This window comes from Anolis carolinensis, chromosome 1, assembly GCF_035594765.1.
Source record: "Anolis carolinensis isolate JA03-04 chromosome 1, rAnoCar3.1.pri, whole genome shotgun sequence".
Taxonomy (NCBI): Eukaryota; Metazoa; Chordata; class Lepidosauria; order Squamata; family Dactyloidae; genus Anolis; species Anolis carolinensis.
Window position 1 is genome coordinate 326457873 of NC_085841.1, and position 24265 is coordinate 326482137.

Sequence of the window (24265 nt, forward strand, 5' to 3'; positions counted from 1 at the left end):
CGGACAAAAGTAGATAAGCAGCCGCTTCCGGTATTTCTGTTGTAAGACCTGATGCAGGTGCTGAAGATGCAATTTGGCATCCAAAACTCCCCCAGTTTTCCAATCTTACTGTCTACCAACCAAGATATTTGGGGGTTTATTTCCAGACCTGTTAAATATCATTTTATTATTCATTTATGATGTTTACTGTTTAGGTTTTTTGGCTTGTTTGAACTTATTTATGTGGTTGACTTTCACTGGTCCTACCATTTTTTATCCTTTATGTCAGGAGTTGTTGTTAGGAATTATTAAAAAAACAATGTTGTTATTTCTAAATGTCTCAGACTATTTTACAAAATGATGCCCACATATAATTAATGAATAAAGTCTGTAAATGCAAAGTTCATGCATTCAACTTTGCTTATTATATATGCACATTTTATAAATAGAATTTATGCTGATGAAAGCCTTAATAGTTCAGTCAGGTCTATTTCAATTTTCCATTTTTATCATAATGTGTTTTACTATAGTACTCTTCCCTAGAGAAGTTGAACTCTGGAAAAATAACACATATTGAATGATAAATTTAATAACCTAAAATTACTATCAGACTTGCAGAAAAGGAAAAACACACAAACTTATGAAAGAATCTAAAAGCCAAATAGTTCAGAAAGAAGTGTATGTGATTTTCTTTTTAAAAATACTCTGTATTCAGCATTTATAACATTAGTGCTGATATCATTGGTGGAAGGGACTGGGTGAAAATACATTGATAAATTTTATTATTCCCAAATGAACTCTGAGGAATGAGGAAGTTTTGAACACTGTATTCATTAATAACAGAATAATTATTGTAGTAAAATACATTTAGAAAAAACCTTTAAAGTGATTATATTAGAATATTTATTATGGGACATTTTGGAATCTTATTTAATTGAGGTTTTCAGGAAAACGTTATTATATTAACATAACATTGTGGGGAGCGGCTGCAGATTTGTGGCAGAAAACAAGTTCTGTAGGCCTAAGAAAGACTCCTATCTTGTCTGTGTAAACAATAATGAGCTATATGTAGCCATTGCTATGGAGCAGGAAATTTTCTGAAAGTCTCTTAATAGTAGAATTACATTTATCATTTTGTGTTGTAGATTTTCCTGTTTACAGATCATTTACAGGACCTCATAGTGTTTAAACTAGTTCGTATTCAGTGTTTAGTACGGTGCGTTAGTCTTAGTGTTAAGTCTGTCCCCACTGGTTTGCTTTTAATTACTCTGATTTTATCTGCTTGGATTTTAATGTATTGTCCATTATTTTATTTTGTGTATCGTTAGAATGTTTTAAGTTTTTGTCAAATATGTTGTGTTGTTGTTTTGGGCTTATCCCTGTTGTGAGCCACCCCGAGTCCCTTCGGGGAGATGGGGCGGGATATAAAAATAAAGATTATTATTATTATTATTATTATTATTATTAAGTCTACTTTCAACTGTTAAGTCCACTTTTAACCACTTTTAATTTCATTCATCTATATATGTGTGTGTTTGTGTGTGCGTGTGAATAGTTTTCATGTTTTCACATTTTTCTTTTCCTTCTTCCTTTCTCTTTTGTTATCTTTTTTCTTATCATTCCCTTTTTTCTTAGCATGTTTTATATTTATGTATTGTTCAAATACAAAAAAAATCAAAAGTATAATACCAAAAGATAATTTTCAGAAAACCTGGCAATTTTCAGAAAACATGGAATTTTTTAACAAATAAAATATTGCTTCAGAAGATTAATCAGTAACAGTGAGTTGATCCCTTCACAAACTGATTCTACAGTCATGAAAATGATTGTATAAACAGTACCACAGCGAAAATGGAGATACTGCAACAGAAAAAGCTAAATTATTGGAAATGGATGACTGGACAACCACAGCATATCATGTACAGTAGAGTCTCACTTATCCAAGCCTCGCTTATCCAAGTTTCTGGATTATCCAAGCCATTTTTGTAGTCAATGTTTTCAATATATCGTGATATTTTGGTGCTAAATTCGTAAATACAGTAATTACAACTTAACATTACTGCGTATTGAACTGCTTTTTCTGTCAAATTTGTTGTAAAATATGATGTTTTGGTCCTTAATTTGTAAAATCATAATGTAATTTGATGTTTAATAGGCTTTTCCTTAATCCCTCCTTATTATCCAAGATATTCGCTTATCCAAGCTTCTGCCAGCCCGTTTAGCTTGGATAAGTGAGACTCTACTGTACTAGTTATTTGGTGTGTTAAAATTAATGTCAGTGATTTTCCTGTCCTTTCACTTCAGATTGAAATGAATACAGGTTGTTCCTTAAAAAATAGACATATGCAAATATAATGTCCACATAAAGGTTTCAGATTGTCTGACAATGATAAACTACATAGAGAGGCACACAGGGAATGAGATTTTTCAGTCAAAATATTTATTGGCTGTAGGGACATTTTTAAAGTTTTGCGTAGTAAACACAGTAAGTCAAATGAGCCTTCCAAACTGGACCATGTACCATTTTCAGAAAGCTGGCAAACTACATTACTATATGTACCAAAGGTCTGACTGTACAAGAATATATCAGAATATCTCAGATATGCTGCAGATACATAACTACAGTACATAATTCCTTACCTCAAGGCAGGGAATCAGACTTGATAACCCAGAGATGGATACACTTCTATATCTCTGCAGTATACAGTATCTAATACACTATTCCCAATTTCCCTCCTTGCCAAATCTTGTAGCAATTTAGAGATTAATATAAAATAAGACTTAATAACATAGTGGAGCTGAATCCAAGAAAGTTCATATGATAATATCTTTAAGATGTCATAACCTCCCTATCAATTTTGTTACAAGAGACTAATACCCTTTGGGAAATGGCTACAGCTAAAACTCCACAGTTACAGGTTTGACTTTTATGGATTTGATTATTTGCAGAATTGATTAAAAGGTTTTCTCAACGAATCTCTAGCTCCTCTAGTATGACTCTATGGTCAACGTTCACAGGAAAGCTATCCGTTTAAATTAGAGAATATCTCTCTAGGTATATTTAGGTCTACCAGTGTGAGTCTATGGTCAGTTTCCTGTGCAAGTTGACCACAGAGTTTGGAGGACCTAGAAATTTCTAGTGGGCTGTTGTCTCAAGTACAGAAAATAGCAATTTTAAAATCTGTAGTTTTTTATTTTCATTGTGGTCCTCTGCCTCTAACCTCAGGAAATGTGGAGGGTTGACTGTACATAAGTTTATATCTCTAATATGGGGTATTTATTATATGGTGTAAGATTTAATAGCAAAGTAGACTCTTTAGAAGTATCATAAACCTCTATTAATTTTGTTACAAACGACTTACATTCTTCAGGAAATGGTTATAAGGACATACTTTCATAAAAGTTGACCATCTCATGAAAGTATGAGGTGTAACACATCTGAAACTAAAATATAACTTCACTAAAACGAGTCACTTTTTAATGCACAAACAGGAATGCAATTACATCTTCCAGGTACATTTTCTCCACAAAACAGAAAAATAAACTACACAGGCAGCACTGTTTTGTGTCCAGAAATGCAATACTCAGCTGCAGAGCACTGAATTTAGGCAAAGGACGCTACAAGAAGTGCAACATTACACCAGGCTATACAAAACCAGGCCTCTTGGCCATGCTCAAAACACAAGGCAAAAACACAGAGGTGGCAACCTCTCTGAATACTTGCTCTAGTTTTATCTAAAGTCAACAAACACTTAAACATTCATCATGACACAGGGGCGGGTCTACCTGTGAGCGAAAGGCACAGGGTAGGATTTCAGGGCTCTTGAGTGATCCCTCCTTGCATATCACTTTTTCCATAGTATTATCAGTGGGAGTATCTATGCTGCACAATCAATACTGCTTGACACTCCTTGTCTTAAACTGCTAGGGCTCCATTCTATGAAATCCTAGGAGTTGTAGTTTGGTGAAGCACCAAGCACTCTTTAGCAGACAAAGCTAAAGACCTTGCAAAACAACAAGTCCCATGATTTTATAGTCTGGAGACATAGCAGTTAAAGTGGCGTCAGACTCCATTAAGTCTACAGTGTTAATCACCCTCTGGATGTTTTGGACTTACTCTCACAATTCCTAACGGCTCCTACCGGTAAGAATTGTGGGAGTTGAAGTCCAAAACACCCAGAGCTCTGCCCATGCCTGGTGTAAATGCACCCTAAGAATAGCAACAAAGGGCCTTATCACACTTGAGCATTTTTCCAATTCAGTCCACTTTAAATGCTGTGACTGCCTTCTGCATAATTCTGGGGCTTGTGGTTTAGGGAGGCCCAGGGCTTTTCTGGATGAGGTTTATATATCTGTGGGTGGGAGAAAGAACTCTTGTTTGTTGAAGGCAAGTGTGAATGTTGCAGTTGGCCAGCTTGTTTAACATTGAATAGCTTAGCTGCTTCAAAGTCTGGCTGTTTCCTGACTGGGGGAATCCTTTCTAGAGAGGTGATTGGCTGGCCCTGATTGTTTCATGTCTGGAATTCCCCGTTTTCTGAGTGTTGTTCTTTATTTACTGTCCTGATTTTAGCGTTTTTAAATACTGGTAGTCAGATTTTGTTCATTTTCATGGTTTCCTCCTTTCTGTTGAAATTGTCCACATGCTTGTGGATTTCAATGGCTTCTCTGTGTAGTCTGAAATGGTGGTTGTTAGAGTGGTCCAGCATTTCTGTGCTCTCAAAAAATATTGGTTAATCAAGTGCTCTGCTACGGCTGACTTCTCTAGTTGATTTAGTTTGCAGTGTCTTTCATGTTGCTTGATAAATAAAGAACAACACTCTGAAAACAGGGGAATTCTAGACATGAAACAATTAAGGCCAGCTAACACCTCCCAACAAAGGATTCTCCCAGGCAGGAATCAGCCAGACCTTGAAGCTGCAAGGCTTTTAAATGCTAATCATGGTGATTAATTGCAACATTCAACACAAACTGCATTAATTCTACAGTGTAGATGCACCCCCTAAACACTAGTGTGTGTTGTTCATGAGGCTTCAAGAAACATTTAGACATGAAATAATATTAGGATAATTGGTAAAATTCACCTTCACTACTGGTCTCTGTTTTCAGTGTGGCTCTAAGATGGCGATTCACAATACCACATCACCAGTATGACCAGTAATGAGTGGGAAATGAAATTCCAACATCTGGTGGACCAATTCAGAAAATGACATCAACCATGTATTAGAAATACATATGAACAAAGTCAAGAATCTGCTCATGATTTCCCCACATACTTTGCTTTGTTTTAAAATCTGGCAAATGTCAGGCTTCCAGAAGTACCCGCTAAATTAGTTCAAAACAGAAAGAAGGAATAATAATAACATTGTAATAATAATAATAATAATAAACCTTAATTTATATCCCGCTTTTCTCCCTCACAGGACCCAAAGCAGCTTACAACATATTAAAATCACATAAACAACAATCAGAGTGCATCACAATAAATATAAGCATAATAAAATAACAAAATTAAGAAAAACAACTACAATATACATTCACAGTTTATGTGGCATCATATCAAGTCATGTATTGCATTTTACTCCAGTCCATAACATAGGTTATTTCGTGTCAATCCTGATTAGTTTTCTTCGCTGAATGCCTGTTTAAACAGGAAGGTTTTTAGTTGGTTCTTAAAAGAAACAAGAGAAGAGGCTGTTTTAATTTATTTTGGGAGTGTGTTCCGTAGGGTAGAAGCCAGGCTTTGCAGCTGCAAGGCCATTCAATGCAAATCAAGATAGCCAATTGCAACATTCACACTTGCCTCGAGCAGACAAGAGTTCTTTCTCCCACCATGGACCTTACACAAATACAGTGGAGTCTCACTTATCCAACGTTCTGGATTATCCAACGCATTTTTGTAGTCAATGTTTTCAATGCATTGTGATATTTTGGTGCTAAATTCGTAAATACAGTAATTACTACATAGCATTAATGTGTAATGAACTACTTTTTCTGTCAAATTTGTTGTATAACATGATGTTTTGGTGCTTAATTTGTAAAATCATAACCTATTTTGATGTTTAATAGGTTTTTTCTTAATCTCTCCTTATTATCCAACGTATTCGCTTATCCAACATTCTGCCGGCCCGTTTATGTTGGATAAGTGAGACTCTACTCCAGGGGTCCCCAAACTAAGGCCCGGGGGCCGGATGTGGCCCTCCAAGGTTATTTACCTGGCCCCTGCTATCAGTTTTAGACTTAGGCTCGCCCAAAGTCTGAAGTGACTTGAAGGCACACAGCAACAACAATCCTACTTAACTTGACTATCTCACTGGCCAGAAGCAGGCCCACACTTCCCATGGAAATCCTGATAGGTTTCTGTTGGTTAAAATTGTTTTTGTTTTAAAATATTGTATTGTTCTTTCATTTACTAATATTGTGCTATGGTAATAACATATTGTGTATACATATAATATTGATAATAATATTATAATGTAATACAATACAATATTTATTTATTACAGTATTTCTATCCTGCCCTTCTCACCCAATAGGGGACTCAGGGCAGCTAATAATAATAATAAAATATTAATTATATATTATATATTACATATAATATTACTAATAATATTATAGTATATTGGTATAGTACAATATAGTAATATATAATGCTGATATTGTGTTCTGCTAATAATATAATATATTGTATGTACATAAAACTTGTAAGCCACTCTGAGTCCCCTTCGGGGTGAGAGAGGGTGGGGTATAAATATAGTAAATAAACAAATAAATAGATGTTGTTGGGTGTTTTTTTGCACTACAAATAAGGCATGTGCAGTGTGCATAGGAATTTGTTCGGGTTTTTTTTTCAAATGATAATTTGGCCCCTCAACATCTGAGAGACCATTAACTTAAAAAGTTTGGCGACCCCTGCTCTACTGTATATAAACCTCCCTTGCCTAGTTTCCAACAGGCCTCACAACCTCTTGAGAGTGCCTGCCATAGATGTGGGCGAAACATCAGGAGATAATACTTCTGGAACATGGCCATAACAGCCCGGAAAACTCACAGCAACCCAAAGAATGCTTTGATTGACATGCCTCAATGCGATGGCATCCTGGGGTTTGCAGTTTGGTGAGGAACCCAAGGAAGGGAAGGCCTTGTAAGAGGACAACCCCCAGGATCCCATCGCATCGCAGCCGTGGCGGTTCAAGAGGCATCCCACCGCATGAGCGCCGCAGTGTGTTTGCACCCAGCGGCGCCTGGGCCCGAGGAAGGCCCCTTCCCTCACCGATAACGACGCGCAGGTGCTTGAGGCGGGTGAGCGGGTCCTTGCGGGTGTCCAGCACCTTCTGCGTGGATTTCCGCACATCGCCGTGGGGCTTCTTGGAGAACATCCCGCCCGCGGGGGGCCCTGCTCCGCCTCGTCCTCCTCCTCCTGCTGCTACAGTCCCTGCGGGTCTCCTGCGCTGCGGCCTCCGGATCCGCGCCCCTCAGGGAGGCTCCTACATCGAGGCCCCTCAGCGGCGGGTGCGGCCGGCGCACCCCCAGGCCCTGCACGCGGAGCAGCAGCAACCGCAGCAGCAGCGGCAGCAGGACCGGCTCTCGACTCTTTCTCCTGCTTCTCCTTCTTCTTTCCCCAACCCCAGCGCCGCGCTCCGCCTCCTCCCGTCTCTCCCTTCACTCCCTCTCTAGCGAGGCTCTCGTTCCACAGCTTCACGACAGCAGCCGTCAGGCGCGAAGGCCTGGGTCCTCATGGCAACCGCCTTCGCTTTGACGTCATAGCTCGGGGACTCGGAAAAGAGGGCGGGGCTGTTCTCCTCCCTCCTCCCTCTCCTTCAAAAGATCGGATATTGAGAACTTGACTGATTTTTGGGGAGTAATTCCATTAAGGCAGTTGTACTCCACTTATGAGGAGCCCCGGCGGCGAAGTGTGTTAAAGCACTGAGCTGCTGAACTTGCACACCGAAAGGTCCCAGGTTCAAACCCCGGGAGCGGCGTGAGCAGCTGCTGTTAGCTCCAGCTTCTGCCAACCTAGCAGTTCGAAAACATGCCAGTGTGAGTAGATCAATAGGTACCGCTCCAGCGGGAAGGTAACGGCGCTCCATGCAGTCATGCCGGCCACATGACCTTGGAGGTGTCTATGGACAACGCCGGCTCTTCGGCTTAGAAATGGAGATGCGCACCAACCCCCAGAGTCAGACATGACTGGACTTAACGTCAAGGGAAACCTTTACCTTAACTCCACTTGAACTCAATGCTATGGAAAATCAGGGCCAGCTAACACGTCCCATTCAGAGAGTGCCTTGGACTGCAAGAAGATCCAACCAGTCCATACTCCAGGAAATAATGCCGGGCTGCTCGCTGGAGGGAAGGACATTAGAGGCAAAGATGAAGTACTTTGGCCGCATAATGAGAAGACAGGACAGCAAAGAGAAGAGAATGATTCTGGGAGGAAAGGAAGGAAAAAGGAAGCGGGGCCGACCTAGGGCAAGATGGATGGATGGTTTCCTTGATGTGACTGGCTTGACCTTGAAGGAGCTGGGGGTGGCGACAGCCGACAGGGAACTCTTGCCGAGTCAGAAGCGACTGAACATATAAACAACACATCCCAACAAAGGATTCCCCCAGGCAGGAAACAGCCAGGCCTTGAACTGCGAGGACATTAAATGCTAATCAAGGTGATTCATTACAACATTCACACTTGTCTCCAACAAGCAAGAGTTCTTTCTCCCACCCTGGACCTTCCACAGATATTTAAACCCCACTTGCCCAGTTTCCAACAAATCTCACAACCTCCGAGGATGCCTGCCATAGATGTGGCTGAAACGTCAGGAGAGAATGCTTCTGGAACATGGCCATACAGCCCGGAAAACTCACAGCAACCTTACCAAAAATTGGGAAGTTGGAGGTTTACCAGGTCTTCTTTGCCAAAGAGTGCTAGAAGCCTCCCCCTCCCCAACTGCAAATCCAGGATTCCACAGCATTGAGCCAAGGCAGTGAAAGTAGTGCCAAACTGCATTAAATCTACAGTGCACATTTAGGTAATCGTAATAATAACTTTCTTTTTAATCTGCCCTCTCTCCCCTAGAGGACTCAGGGCGGCTTCCAAAAATTAAAATAAAATAAAGTGGCAAACATTAATAATATATATTAGAAGCAAACTGAGGGTACAGTTTTAATGTACAGTATTTAAAATTACAAAGTTTAAAAATTTGGCATTATACTAAATGTCCTTTGACCGGTAGCTGGCCACTTGGAGTGCCTCTGGTGTTGCATGTGGCAGGGCTCAGACTCCATTGTAATAGGTGGTCTGTGGTTTGCTCTTCTCCACACTCGCATATCGTGGATTTCACTTTGTGGCCACATTTCTTAAGGTTGGGTCTGCATCTTGTGTCACCAGGTGTCTGTTCAACACCTTCCTAGTCACTCGGTCTTCTGTGTGCCATGGGGGAGTCTCTCATTTGGTATCAGCCATGGATTGAGGTTCCAGGTTTTCACCTGCCACTTTTGGACTCTCACTTGCTGAGGACATTGATGGGAGCCCTATCATTAGGTTTTAACATGGGTTATGTGTTTTATGATTATCGGTTTGAAGTATTCTTGGATATGTGTATAATGTTTTAAATGTTGTATGTTTTAAATTGACTGTATATTTCCCGGTATGCTGGAAACCACTCTGAGTCCCTTGAGGAGATAGGGCGGTATATAAATAAAGTTTTAATATTTATTATTATATTAGTATTTAGTGCTCCAGCAGCCAAACTGAATCTTCTATCCAGAGCGCTTTCTTTATTTTAGCTTATCTTGAACTGTAACTCGGCTCCTGCAAAGACAAAGAATAAAATAACCCAAGGTAGTCTCTCAAGGTGCCACTGAACTTCTTGTAGTTATAGATTAACAGAATATCTGGAATTCCAGTTAGGAGCTGCCACATACATACATTTGTATTGTACACTTCTCCCCATTTACACAATATGACCTTCCTCCAGAACCAGTCTTTGATTTATTCACCTTCACTATACTTTATATCAAACAATTTTCTGTGCTTCTCACAGTCTATAAATTAGCTCTACCTCCGGTGGTTCAGTGTGTTAAAGTGCTGAGGTGCTGAACTTACAGATTGAAAGGTCACAGGTTCAAACCCGGGGAGTGGAGTGAGCACCCGCTGTTAGCTCCAGCTTCTGGCAACCTAGCAGTTCAAAAACATGCATATGTGAGTAGATCAATAGGTAACGCTCCGGCGGGAAGGTAATGGCGTTCCATGCAGTCATGCTGGCCACATGACCTTGGAGGTGTCTACGGACAACGCCGGCTCTTCGGCTTAGAAATGGAGATGAGCACCAACCTCCAGAGTTGGACACGACTGGACTTAACATCTGGGGAAACCTTTACCTTTTACTAAATTCTTAAGCTGTATGGGGCAATATGCTCACTCCTAGATGTTCCTGTAACCAATCTGGCAGCCATGCTTTGGACTAATTGGAGTTTCCGAATTTGGGACAGAGGTAGCCCAACGTAGAGCATGTTGCAGAAGTCCAGCCTTGAGGTGACCAGATAAGGAGTGTAGCTATGAGTGAGTGCAGGAGATCCTTAAATGACCATCCTTATGTTTGAGACAGAAGATTCTCCATTTTGCCTTTAATGAGCCTTTTAGTCCTAATGTCCAGAGAAAGGGAGAAAAAATAGGCAAGCAAGAGCAATTTCTGGCAAAGTGTGCTGCTCTCTCTCTCCCCACAGAATTTAAAGAATAGGAGGCACACCTACACTACCAGGTCAACAGAGTTTGACACCATTTGAACTGCCTTGGCTCAATGCTATGGAATTCTGGGAGCTATAGTTTTACAAGGTCTTTAGCCTTCACTGCCAAAAAGTGTTGGTGCCTCATCATACTACAAAAACAGGATTAAATAGCACTGAGCTATGGCAGTTCCAAGTTGTGTCAAGCTTTATTCAACAGTGGAGATTCCACTCAGAAAGGAAAACAATGCAGGGAGGACTTCCTGTCAGTTTCCTCTCTGATCTTTTTCAGGATCTAACAGAAGGCAGAGGAAAGGTGTGTCTACACCAGGCACGGGCAATCTCTGGCCCTCCAAGTGTTTTAGACTCCAACTCCTATTATTCCTAACAGCCGGTAGGCCATTAGGAATGGTGCGAGTTGGAGTTCAAAACATCTGGAGGGCCGGAGTTTGCTCCTGCCTGGTTTACACTGTAGAATTAATGCAGTTTGACATCACTTTAAGTGGTGGTGCAATGCTATGGAATCAAGGCTGTTGTAGTTTTACAAGATCTTTAGCCTTCTCTGCCAAAGAGGGCTGGAGTCTCTCTAAACTACAACACCCAGGACTCCATATATTGAGCCGTGGCAGTTAAAAGTGGTGTCAAACTGCATTAAAACTGCAGTGTAGCTGGCACCCAAAAGCAGCAGGGGCTGGTCTTTATTATTTCAGTCCTGAAGGGGCTGTTATAGTTTTCAAAATATGCAAAATAACAGTTTCAAACGATGTGTTGTCGGCGGCTTTTATGGCCGGAACCACTGAGTTGCTGTGAGTTTTTCAAACTGTATGGCCATGTTCCAGAAGCATTTTTCCTGATGTTTCGCCTGCATCTATGGCAGGCATCCTCAGAAGTTGTGAGATCTGTTGGAAACTAAGCAATTGGGCTTCTGTATCTGTGGAATGTTCAGGGTGGGAGAACGGACTCTTCTCTGTTTGAGGCAGGTGTGAATGTTGCAATCGGCCACCTTGATTAGCATTGAATAGCCTTTCAGCTTCAAGGCTAAGAACAAGCCAGGAGAGTAAAGACAAAGATCCACCCAGAAGAAAAGTGTTCTTACCACACATCAAGGGAACCACTGACCGCATAGGGAAGCTGAAGAAACACAACATACAAACTATCTACAGACTCACCAAGAAAATCCAACAAATGCTACGTTCAGCAAAGGACAAGAGGAATCCTCTCACCTCTGCACGAGTCTACTGTACACTATCCTGCTGTGAACAAGTCTACATACCCTGTTTACCCAAAAATAAGACATCCCCTGAAAATAAGACCTAGTAGAGGTTTTGCTGAATTGCTAAATATAAGGCCTCCCCTGAAAGTAAGACGTAGCAAAGTTTTTGTTTGGAAGCATGCCCGCCAAACAGAACACCAGATCATGCAGGATTGGTAAATGTCTGTACCATAGATTGTTGTACATGGAAATAATTGTAGTACAGTAACAAGAAATTCTTAATAGGATTCACAGTTTGTCTGGTTATGCTGGTTTGTGATGGCAACTAATGTATATAATGAGTGCTCATTTTTTATTCAACAATAAATATGAACTCTTCTTCATGGAAAAATAAGACATCCCCTGAAAATAAGACCTAGTACATCTTTGGGAGCAAAAATTAATACAGTAGAATCTCGCTTATCCAACGTAAACAGGCCGGCAGAACGTTGGATAAGCGATTATGTTGGATAATAAGGAGGGATTAAGGAAAAGCCTATTAAACATCAAATTAGGTTATAATTTTACAAATTAAGCACCAAAACAACATGTTATACAACAAATTTGACAGAAAAAGTAGTTCAATACATAGTAATGCTATGTAGTAATAACTGTATTTACGAATTTAGCACCAAAATATGATGTATTGAAAACATTGACTACAAAAATGTGTTGGATAATCCAGAACGTTGGATAAGCGAGTGTTGGATAAGTGAGACTCTACTGTATAAGACATTGCCTTATTTTCGGGGAAACACGGTAGGGACCCCCAAACACAACATTGCCAAAACAGCAATCAAGAACACAGAAAGCACTGCAGACTAACGCAACTAGAGAAGTCAGCCATAGCAGAGCACTTGATGAACCAACCTGGACAAAGCATATTATTGAAGAACACAGAAATGCTGGACCACTCTAACAACCACCATGTCAGACTACACAGAGAAGGCATTGAAATCCATCAGCATGTGGACAATTTCAACAGAAAGGAGGAAACAATGAAAATGAACAAAATCTGGCTGCAGCTCAGTTGTTTAGTCGTCTCCGACTCTTCGTGACCTCATGGACCAGTCCATGCCAGAGCTCACCGCCTCCAGTTCCTTCAAGGTCAACCCAGCCACTTTAAGGATACTGTCCATCCATCTTGCCCTCTCTTCCTTTTTCCTTCCATTTCCCCCAGCATCGTGATCTTTTCCAAGCTTTCCTGTCTCCTCATGATGTGGCCAAAATACTTCAGCTTTGCCTCTAATATCCTTCCCTACAGTGAGCAGCCGGGCATTATTTCCTGGAGGATGGACTGGTTGGATCTTCTTGCGGTCCAAGGCACTCTCAGGATTTTCCTCCAGCACCAGAGTTCAAAAGCGTCTATCTTCCTTCACTCAGCCTTCCTTATGGTCCAGCTCTCGCATCCATAGGTCACTACCAGTATTTAAAAACCCCTCTAAAATCAGTAAATAAATTACAACACTCTGAAAACAGAGGAATTCCAGACATGAATCAATCAGGGCCAGCTAACACCTCCCGACAAAGGATTCACCCAGGCAGGAAGCAGCCAGACCCTGAAGCTGCTATGCTATTTGATGCTAAACAAGGTGATTAATTGCAACATTCACACCTGTTTCCAACATACGAGAGTTCTTTCTCCCACCCTGGACCTTCCACAGATATAGAAATCTCATTTGCTTAGTTTCCAACAGACTTCACAACCTCTGAGGATGCCTGCCATAGATGTGGGCGAAACGTCAGGAGAAAATGTTTCTGGATCACGGCTAGATAACCCGGAAAACTCACAGCGGCCTATAAAAACGCAGTTTCAAACGACCCCTTTTCCCAAATAAGTATTTACAACTCACTTCCCTTCTCACTTTGGGGAGCCCCGCCTTCCTTGTGGGCGACTACATCTCCCGAGATGCTCTCCCCAAACAGGCGCCGCCGACGCCACGCGTCGCTCTGGCTACGGCCCCGCCCCTTCTGCCTGCGTCACCGGCGAGGCGTCCAATCGGCGCCGGGAGCCGCGGGGTTAGGTTGCGCGGGGGAGAGGCGGGGCGGCGGGAAAAAAGGTGGATGGCGGGGTTCGGGTGAGAGGCGGGGCTTTGGGCGCGGGGCTTGCGGCGGAGCGGGCGCGATGCCGGTCCACTCGCGGGAGAAGAAAGAGAACAACCACGACGAGATGGAGGTGGACTACGGCGAGAACGAGGGCAGCAGCTCGGAGGAGGAGGAGTCCGAGAGCTCCTCCGTCTCCGAGGAGGGCGACAGCTCAGGTGAAGCCCCTTCCCCACAAACACAGGACCCGCCTCCGCTTCCTCCTCTTCCAAGGAAGGCTCCGTCTCTCCTGCGGGAAGAAAGGAGCTCCACTCCCCGCCACGCCTCTTACTGTTCTGGAGGACCCACGCCCCATGCCTTCCTCCTTTCCTTCCTCACCCTTGTCCCGAGTGGATTCGTATGGATCGGATATGGGCAAACTTCGGCCCTCCGGGTGTTTTGGACTCCAACTCCCACAATTCCTAGCAGCCGGTAGGCTGCTAGGAATTGTGGGAGTTGGAGTCCAAAACACCCGGAGGGCCGAAGTTTGCCCATGCCTATTATAGACTCAGAATCATAGAGTTGGAAGAGACCTCGTGGGCCATCCAGTCCAACCCCCTGCCAAGAAGCAGGAAAACTGCATTCAAAGCATCCCCGACAGATGGCCATCCAGCCTCTGCTTAATAGTCTCCAAAGAAGGAGCCTCCACCACATTCCAGGACAGAAAGTTCCACTGCTGAACAGCTCTCACAGTGAGGAAGTTCTTCCTAATGTTCAGGTGGAATCTCCTTTTCTGTAGTTTGAAGCCATTGTTCTGCACCCTAGTCTCCAGCCTGCTCCCTCCTCCCTACGACTTCCCTTCACATATTTATAAATGTCTCCTCTCAGCCTTCTCTTCTGCAGGCTAAACATGTCCAGCTCTTTAAGCTGCTCCTCATAGGGCATGTTCACCAGAACCTTGATCATTTTAGTCACCCTCCTCTGGACACATTCCAGCTTGTCGATATCTCCCTGCAATTGCGGACACAGTGTGATTCCAGGTGAGGCAGAATACAGCTGTAGCATAACTTCCTTGGATCTAAACCAGTTTTTTTGTGTGTGTGTCAGGAGCAACTTGAGTCGCTTCTGGAGTGAGAGAATTGGCCGTCTGCAAGGACGTTGCCCAGGGGACACCTGGATGTTTTTGATGTTTTTACCATCCTTGTGGGAGGCTTCTCTCATGTCCCCGCATGAAGCTGGAGCTGATAGAGGGAGCTCATCCATGCTCTCCCCAGGTGGGATTCGAAGCTGGCAGCCTTCAGATCGGCAACCCAACCTTCAAGTTACGAGGCTTTAAACCACTACGCCACTGGAGGCTCCATCTAAACCAGTGGTTCCCAACCTTTTTTTGACCAGGGTCCACTTTGAACAGGGACCACTTTCCAACATTAGTACCAATAGGGTTACGAATCAGTTTTTGGTCAACTTTTGATTCATTTTGGTTATTTGGGGTGTAGATTCAGAAAATTGGATTGGATAGACCACTTCAGCTCTAGTTTCTGAAACACAGCATTTGCCATCCAGTAGTTGCCATCTGCTTGTCCACGGAAAACCATATTTAATAAGCTAGAGCTGATGTGGTCTATCCAATGCAATGGTCAGCTCTGCGGAAAGGATCGGAAATAAAATTACTGTAATAAAATAAAATTAATAAATAAAGAAGAAGGAGGTTAGTGGACTTGATTTTGGTTCTCGATCTAGACACTATACTCCTATTTATGCAGGTCAAAATCCGATTGGCTTTTTTAGCTGCCGCATCACATTGTAGGCTCATGTTTAACTTGTTGTCCACGAGGACTCCAAGGTCTTTTTCACACGTACTGCTATCGAGCCAGGCATCCCCCATTCTGTATCTTTGCATTTCATTTGCTGCTTAAGTGGAGTATCTTGCATTTGTCCCTTTGAACTTGATTTTGTTAGTTTCGGCCCATCTCTCTAATCTATTAAGATATTTTTGAATTCTAGATTCCTTACAGCAGGCAGGGGCAAAGTTCGGCCCTCCAGGTATTTTGGACTGAAACTCCCACAATTTCTAACAGGCTGTTAGGAATTGTGGGAGTTGAAGTCCAAAACATCTGGAGATCCAGACTTTGCTCCTGCTTGATCTGTAAACTGGGAAAGAGGTTTAGTTTCTCCCTTGGGAAAGTTTGGACTAGAACTCCCCATCAGTTTATTCTAAAGCAGTGGTTCCCAACAACAGCTATTTTGGCCTTCAACTCCCAGAAACCCCAGCTATCCTACCAGCTGTTAGGAATTGTGGGTGCTGAAGTCCAAAACATCTGGGGACCCACTGTTCTAAAGGAAGATGGGAACTGGAGTCTACCACATCTAGAGGACCGCATATTCTGCATGCCTCATTTATGCAATTATGTACCTTATAATGTGACTGATGCCCTGATGCTGTGTACATGCGAGCTCACCAAAGCCTGCCCTCTAATTTTTCTAGTTCACAACAAACTCTGCCACCTCTATCCTTCTGGTAAGTTACTGGTTTCCCAATGTCAGGAAGCAGCCAACTAGGAATGATTGGGGTAGTTCAAGAGAAATTTCTACAAGAGAGATGCCTGGCCATAGAAACTTAGTCACCAGTTGCTAGATATATGTTCAGTATGTCATTGAAGGCTTTCATGGCCAGAATCACTGGGTTGCTGTGAGTTTTCTGGGCTGTATGGCCATGTTCCAGAAGCATTCTCTCCTGTTGTTTCGCCCACATCTATGGCAGGTATCCTCAGCGGTTGTGAGGTCTGTTGGAAACTAGGCAAGGGAGGTTTATATATCTGTGGAAGGTCCAGAATGGGAGAAAGAACTCATCTGTTTGAGACCACTGTGAATGTTGCAACTGGCCACTTCGATTAGCATTGAATGGCCTTGAAGCTTCAACGCCTGGCTGCTTCCTACAGCACTAAAAGTGTGTGTGTGGGGGGGTGAATTACAGACAAGAAGCAATCAGGGCCAGTTAACACCTCCCAACAAGGATCCCCCCAGGCAGGAAACATCCAGGCATGTGGGAATAATGCAATTGGCCATCTTGATTAGCATTAAATGACCTTTTGCAGGAGTCTACCGTATACCATGCAGTTGTGGACAAGTCTACATAGGGACCATCAAACGCAGCATTGCCCAAACTCGAGTCAAGGAACATGAAAAGCACTGCAGACTAGCTTAACCAGAGAAGTCAGCCATAGCAGAGCACTTGATGAACCAACCTGGACACAGCTTATTATTTAAAAGACACAGAAATGCTGGACCACTCTAATAACCACCATGCCAGACTACACAGAGAAGCCATTGAAATTAACAAGCATGTGGACAATTTCAACAGAAAGGAGGAATCCATGAAAATGAACAAAATCTGGCTACCAGTTATTTAAAAAAACTCTAAAATTAGGACAGTAAATAAAGAACAACACTCAAAAACAGGGGAATTCCAGACATGAAACAATCAGGGCCAGCTAATCACCTTCCAACAAAGGATTTCCTAAGGCAGGGTGCAGTCAAGCTTTGATCCTGCAAGGCTATTCAATGCTAATCAAGGCGATCAATCACAACATTCACACTTTCAACAGATAAGAGTTCTTTCTCCCATCCTGGACATTCCACAGATATATAAACCCCACTTGCCTGTTTTCCAATAAATCTCACAACCTCTGAGGATGCCTGCCATAGATCTGTGCGAAATGTCAGGAGAGAATGCTTCTGGAACCTGGCCATACAGCCCTGAAAACTCATAGCAACCCAATGATCAGGGTAGTTCAAGAAAGATACCTAACCATAGAAACTTAGCCACCAATTGCTAGGTAGATTCCTGTTCTGCATAATGGCCCTGTTGTGAGGATTATGTTCATCATCCAACTTTTTAACAGCTACTAGGTGTCATAACAAGCAACTTGCTGCTCTAAAAGTGGAAAGGAAGCTTATCTTTTTTTCTAATTTAGTAACTTTGAGGCAGATAGGAGAATGTGGATGCACAGGAATTGTGGAGCAGTTGTGACAATGCTGCATGATTGATGACATTCTTTTTTCTATGCAAATAGTCTTTATAGAGAGAATCTCTCATATAAGGGTATCTATATAAGACTGATTCTTCTCAGGACATCAGTCACATTATAAAACCCATAATGGCTAATTAATATGCACCACAATAAGCACTTACATAATGCATATCATAATTTTTGTGTTTTCTTAAACATTTCAATTAAGAGTGTTATTGAAGGCCAGAATCACTGGGTTGCTGTGAGTTTTCTGGGCTGTATGGCCATGTTCTAGTAGCATTCTCTCCTGACTTTTGCCAACATCTATTGCAGGCATCCTCAGAGGTTGTGAGGTCTGTTGAAAACTAGACAAGAGTTGTTTATATGCCTGTGGAAGGTCCAGGGTGGGAGAAAGAACTCTTATCTGTTTGAGTCAAGAGTGAATGTTGCAATTGGCCACCTTGATCAGCATTGAAGGGTCTTGCAGCTTCAAAGCCTAACTGCTTCCTGCCAGCTAACACCTCCTAACAAAGGATTTCTCTAGGCAGGAAGCAGCCAGGTTTGAAGCTGCATGGCCATTTAATGTTAATCAAGGTGGCCAATTGCAACATTCATACTTGCCTCAAACAGATAAGAGTTATTTTTGCCACCCTGGACATTCCACAGATATTTAAACTTCACTTGCCTAGTTTCAAACATACCTCACAACCTCTGAGGATGCCTGCCATAAATGTGGGTGAACCATCAGGAGAGAATGCTTCTGGAGCATGGCCACACAGCCTGGAAAACTTGCAGCAATCCATTTCAGTTATGCCTGATATTAAACACCGTTTGATACACACTTATATTAATGTGTGTGTGTATCGCCTCATGGCTTCACAGCCGTCCAGGAGAATGCTGCCCCCCAACTGGTAACCAATGATGTACCATAGCGAAAACATACAGGTTTATACCACATCTATTTTTATTAGTTTTAGTTTCCATGTGCATGGGATTCTCAGGGAGATAGCAATTGAGGAAAAAGATTTTCAACCCCTTCATACATACTTTGCACCACCCCAAATCCCCACCTGCTTGTGGTTATTAAACTCAGTGGGGGGAAGGGGAATCCTTTGATGTCAGTAAGAAAGAAGCATCAACCACATGATGTGGCCAGAGGGATTTGAAGGGGGGGGGCGGTGGAGAAGGAGAGAAAAAGGGTAAGGAAAACATAGAGAGAGAAAAAGATAAGGAAAAGATAGAGATAAATAGGGAATAAATGTGTAGTAAGTACCGTAAGTGGGCAGGAGAATCCTCTTTGTATATCTTAGGGATGTGTGTTACACGCTGGTTGTGTTTAGGGCATAGGTGTGTAATACGTTTGTGTCTCTTTTCCTACCTTTATTATGGTATCTGGTGTAGAATCTGTTAACCTGTTCATTATGTGTATATTTTGGAAAAAGGAAAAAGTCATAAGTCTCCATCACACCGAGAGATGGTCTCCGAAACAGTAAAGCACAGGAAGCAAGAGGGACATCCTTGTGTTGTGTATGTATGTGTCTTCAACACATCAACTCATGGCAGCCCCATGAATTTGATTGTATTTTTTCAGGCAAGGAATACTCAAAGGTGGTTCCTTCCTCTGAAATGTAGCAGTCCCCCATCCATCTCTAGCCATGGATTCAACCTGAAAAATATTCAAAATAAAATCCAAAAAGCAAAACTTGATTTTGCCATTTTATATAAGGTAAAGGTAAAGGTTTTTCCCTGACATTAGGTGTAGTCGTGTGCTCACCTGCATTTCTAAGCTGAAAAGCCAGCATTATCTGTAGACACCTCCAAGGTCATGTGGCCAGCATGACAGCATAGAGTGCTGTTACCTTCCCGCCTGAGCAGTACCTATTGATCTATTCACATTTGCATGTTTTTGAACTGCTAAGTTGGCAGAAGCTGGGGCTAATAATGGGAGCTCAGCCTGCTCCCCGGATTCGAACCGCCGACCTTTTGGTCAGCAAATTCAGCAACTTAGCAGTTTAACGCTCTGTGCCATCTGGCTGATTTTATATAAGGGACACCATTTAACTACACTATCTATATATATAAAAGAGTGATGGCATCACAGCAATTCACAAAACAACAAAAGTACAGGCCCCCCAACCTCAAAATTTGACAACACAACCCATCATCCACGCCTCAAGGTTGATACAACAAAAAGAAAAGAAAAATAAAGTCCTAATTAGAGGGAGAGCAATAATTTTTTTATCCAATTGCTGCCAGTTTAGAGGGCTAATCTCTGCCCACTTGGTTGCCTAGCAACCAGCCAAGGGACAGCCAGGTTTCAGTTAGGGGACAGGCAGATTTAGGCCTCACTTAGGCTTCTTCCACAGATTATCTAATTTGCACTGGATTATATGGCAGTGTAGACTCAAGGCCCTTCCACACAGCTATAGAACCCATTTAGAATCTTATATTATCTGCTTTGCACTGGATTATCTTGACTCCACACTGCCATATAATCCACTTCAGTGGGCATTTTATACAGCTGTGAAGAAGGGGCCTCAGATAATCCAGTTCTGAGCAGATAATATAAGATTAGAAATATACAGTAGACTCTCACTTATCCAACGTAAACAGGCCGGCAGGATAAGTGAATATGTTGGATAATAAGAAGGGATTCAGGAAAAGCCAATTAAACATCAAATTAGGTAATCGTTATACAAATTAAGCACTAAAACATCATATTATACAACAAATTTGACAGAAAAAGTACTTCCATGCGCAGTAATGCTATGTAGTATTTACAGTAGAGTCTCACTTATCCAACACTTGCTTATCCAACGTTCTGGATTATCCAAAGCATTTTTGTAGTCATTGCTTTCAATATATCGTGATATTTTGGTGCTAAATTCATAAATCCAGTAATTTCTACACAGAATTACTGTGTATTGAACGACTTTTTCTTTCAAATTTGTTGTCTAACATGATGTTTTGGTCCTTAATTTGTGAAATCATAACTTAATTTGATGTTTAATAGGCTTATCCTTAATCCCTCCTTATTATCCAACATATTCGCTTATCCAACATTCTGCCGGCCCGTTTATGTTGGATAAGTGAGACTCTACTGTACTGTATTTACAAATTTACCGCTAAAATATCACAATGAATTTAAAACACTGACTACAAAAACATTGATTATGAAAAGGCAGACTGCGTTGGATAATCCAGAACATTGTATAAGCGAATGTTGGATAAATGAGATTCTTCTTTAATATGAAATAATTACTGGGATAGAATAATGCAGAACAATATAATCTCTAAAACCAAGACAGTAAATAAACAGGGGAATTCCACACAGGAAACAATCAGGGCCAGCTAACACCTCCCAACAAAGTATTCCCATCCTCAAAGTCTGGCAAATCCTCTGTTTTCTCAGGGCCACAGACAGTAGAAGCACATAAAATATCGCAAACAACACCACTCTGAAAACAAGGGAATTCCAGACAGGAAACAATCAGGGCCAGCTAACACCTCCCAACAAAAAATTCACTCAGGGAGGAAACAGCCAGGCTTTAAAGCTACAAGGCCATTACATGCTTATCATTTCCCCTAATTGCAGCATTCATACTTGCCTCCAACAAACAAAAAAAACCAATCAGAAATATTGTATATTCACAGCCTTTAGGAAATAATATCCCCTGATGGCGCAGCGTGTTAAAGCACTGAGCTACTGAACTTCTGGACTGAAAGGCCGCAGGTTTGAATTGGGGGAGCGGAGAGAGCCCCCACTGTTAGCTCCAGCTTCTGCCAACCCAGAAGTTTGAAAACATGTAAATGTGAGTGCATCAATAGGTACTGCTCCGGCGGGAAGGTAACGCCGCTCCATGTAGTCATCCCACATGACCTTGGAGGAGTCTACGGACAACGCCGGCTCTTCGGCTTAGAAATGGAGATGAGCACCAACCCCCATAGTCAGACACGACTGGACTTAAATCTCTGGGGAAAATCTTTACCCTTGACCTTAACTACCACCAATTCCTCAATACTTTATTTCCCATACCACCAGACTTCGCCACAGCAACGCGTGGCCGGGCACAGCTAGTTTTATATATAATAGTGCTTGGGGACCCAGTTATTTGGATGTTTGCAGGGTGGTAGTGAGTTGTTCTGGAACCAAACTCGCAGCAGACACCGAAGGCCCATTGCTTACCTTCCAGGATCAGATGGGATCTGGTGCCTTTAGGATATTTCGTACAGGAGAGACATTCTTACCTGCACCTGTTCTATATCTTCCCCTTTCTGTATTCAGGCTTCTTTAATCTCCTCCACGTTACCCAGTCTTGACTCCCTCTCTTCCTATGCCCCAATATGCCTCTTCTTTCATTTACTATTCTTATTAATATAGCTGTCCTTGCTTGAACCTCAGGAATGGCTATTATATGGCTCACACAACTGATGGGAGCTGTAGCTGAACAACGTCTAGAGAGGAATGGGGCACAACAATTGGGAGGACCTGCCCAGCATGACACCCCCATCTTTTTCTCTTCCCATTTGCTCACCCTCCCTGCCTTTATCTTCCTGTTGCTGCCTGCCTTTTTGCCCAGGCAAAGGCATGGATGAATGCAGCCCCTTTCTTTCCACCTGCCTGATTTCTCACTACCTTTCTTCTGCTTACAGTGGAGAAAGGCAATGAGCAATCATGAAGGGGGAGAAATAAGTGGGTCCTTGGTTCCTCCCTTCCTCTACCCCCAGCATGGTTGTTAGCTGCCTTTTTTGTGGGTGCAGGAAAGGCAGTGAGCAACCAAAACGGGGAGAAAGAAAGGAACTAGGGATCAATTCATTTTTCCTCCATATAGCTGTTGGCTGCTGTTCTCATGCTTGGGCACCCAATTTCTCCACATCATCCACACCTCTTCCTTCTGCTGCTGTCCTATGTTATTTTTCATTGAGGTTTATAATATTAATCAATACGTGCATAGTCTTCCTGAGTCTTGAAAGGCTTGCAGTCCCTATTAAAGTGGTGTGGGACAGATATGGCAGCTAATAATCCAATTCACAAAGGTGTAACCTGTAATAGTGGAGGGCCCAATGTATTAGTAATTTTAGAAACATCTACAAACATTGAAACTTGTTTTGACTTGCTGTAATGCTTTATATATTTTAATTTATTTGTATTTTCTTGATGTTTTTAATCAATTAACAACAATAATAGTAATACATTTGATTTGTTACCCACCTCTCCTCACAATCAGTTTAACCTATTTTAATACTATTTTTGTAAGTTGCCCTAAGATCTTTTAATATAAGGCAGAGTATAAAGATAGTAATACAAATCAAGAATAAAGCTGGATAGTAGGGGATTGATGAGGTGACTCTCCTTTGTTCTTGACTTGCTTTTGATACCTGCCTTTGTATCAAAATATGCTTTCAGGTGGTATGTACACATGTATGAGAAAATCCAGTGGAAACAGACTACAAGCCATTCTTTGGTTTGTATTTTATCATGCAATTGCAGATTATTTGTAACCAGAGAGGAATTGCTGGTTTAAGATAATCTCAGAGCATGACGCACATTAATTAAAGAATAAATTTTGTGTGGTATGATTTTGATGTGAAATTAATTGGTTTTCCCCCTCTGTCAGATTTAAATTCTAATGCTTATTTCTAATTGCAAACATCTGACTTACAAACAACTCATAAAGAACAGGGGTGAGAAAACAGGAAGTGAGAGAAATCTACCCCTAGGAAAGCACATTCACTCCTGGAAGAGTTATCATAGGAAAAAGATGTCTCCACTGAAGCTTTATTATCAATCCTTGTTTCCACAACAAGCCAATTTTTTCAAAATCCAATTCTCATGAGGACAGAACATGAGGTGAAATCTTCTGAACAGGGGCACAGACAGCAAAACAAACTCCACACCAGTGTTAACTCTTCCCTATGCTATCCAAAGCTGCTCTCTCTATATATACAGTAGAGTCTCACTTATCCAACACTTACTTATCCAACATTCTGGATTATCCAAGCCATTTTTGTAGTCAATGTTTTCAATATATCATGATATTTTGGTGCTAAATTCGTAAATACAGTAATTACTACATAGCATTAATGTGTAATGAACTACCTTTTCTGTCTAATTTGTTGTATAACATGATATTTTGGTGCTTAATTTGTAAAATCATAACCTATTTTGATGTTTAATAGGCTTTTTCTTAATCTCTCCTTATTATCCAACATATTCGCTTATCCAACATTCTGCCGGCCTGTTTATGTTGGATAAGTGAGACTCTACTGTATATGTACAGTG

General features: G+C 41.9%; 2 protein-coding genes and 1 long non-coding RNA gene across 23 annotated transcripts in view; 1 reads left to right on the top strand and 2 right to left on the bottom strand.

Annotated features, from left to right (window-relative positions):
- The window catches only part of ralgapa1 (Ral GTPase activating protein catalytic subunit alpha 1), a 192050-nt gene extending 184325 nt beyond the window's left edge, over positions 1-7725 (bottom strand). For 9 of the 19 annotated variants that reach the window (XR_010002099.1, XR_010002101.1, XM_062968273.1 and 6 more), the window contains exon 1: positions 7250-7725. Coding sequence is in view for 15 of the 19 variants with exons in the window: in XM_062968273.1 (XP_062824343.1) it covers positions 7250-7355 (106 nt within the window). In the remaining 4 variants the exon portion in view is untranslated. The remainder of the gene's footprint in view (positions 1-7249) is intronic. The other 10 variants (XR_010002102.1, XR_010002103.1, XM_062968287.1 and 7 more) reach the window with 6 other exon arrangements.
- Positions 7726-9107: 1382 nt separating this feature from the next.
- Positions 9108-13983, bottom strand: LOC134295505 (uncharacterized). The gene is made up of 3 exons (XR_010002104.1): positions 13804-13983; positions 10079-10150; positions 9108-9784 (listed from the first exon to the last, which is right to left on the bottom strand). It is a non-coding gene; the product is annotated as an uncharacterized LOC134295505 (long non-coding RNA).
- The window catches only part of brms1l (BRMS1 like transcriptional repressor), a 28706-nt gene continuing 18417 nt past the window's right edge, over positions 13977-24265 (top strand). Inside the window, exons 1-2 of one of the 3 annotated variants that reach the window (XM_062968289.1) lie at positions 13978-14211; positions 14861-15012. In XM_062968289.1, the coding sequence (XP_062824359.1) occupies positions 14916-15012 (97 nt within the window). In that variant the 5' untranslated portion in view covers positions 13978-14211; positions 14861-14915. Of the gene's footprint in view, positions 14212-14860; positions 15013-24265 lie in introns of all 3 variants that reach the window. The other 2 variants (XM_008102774.3, XM_003214461.4) reach the window with 2 other exon arrangements.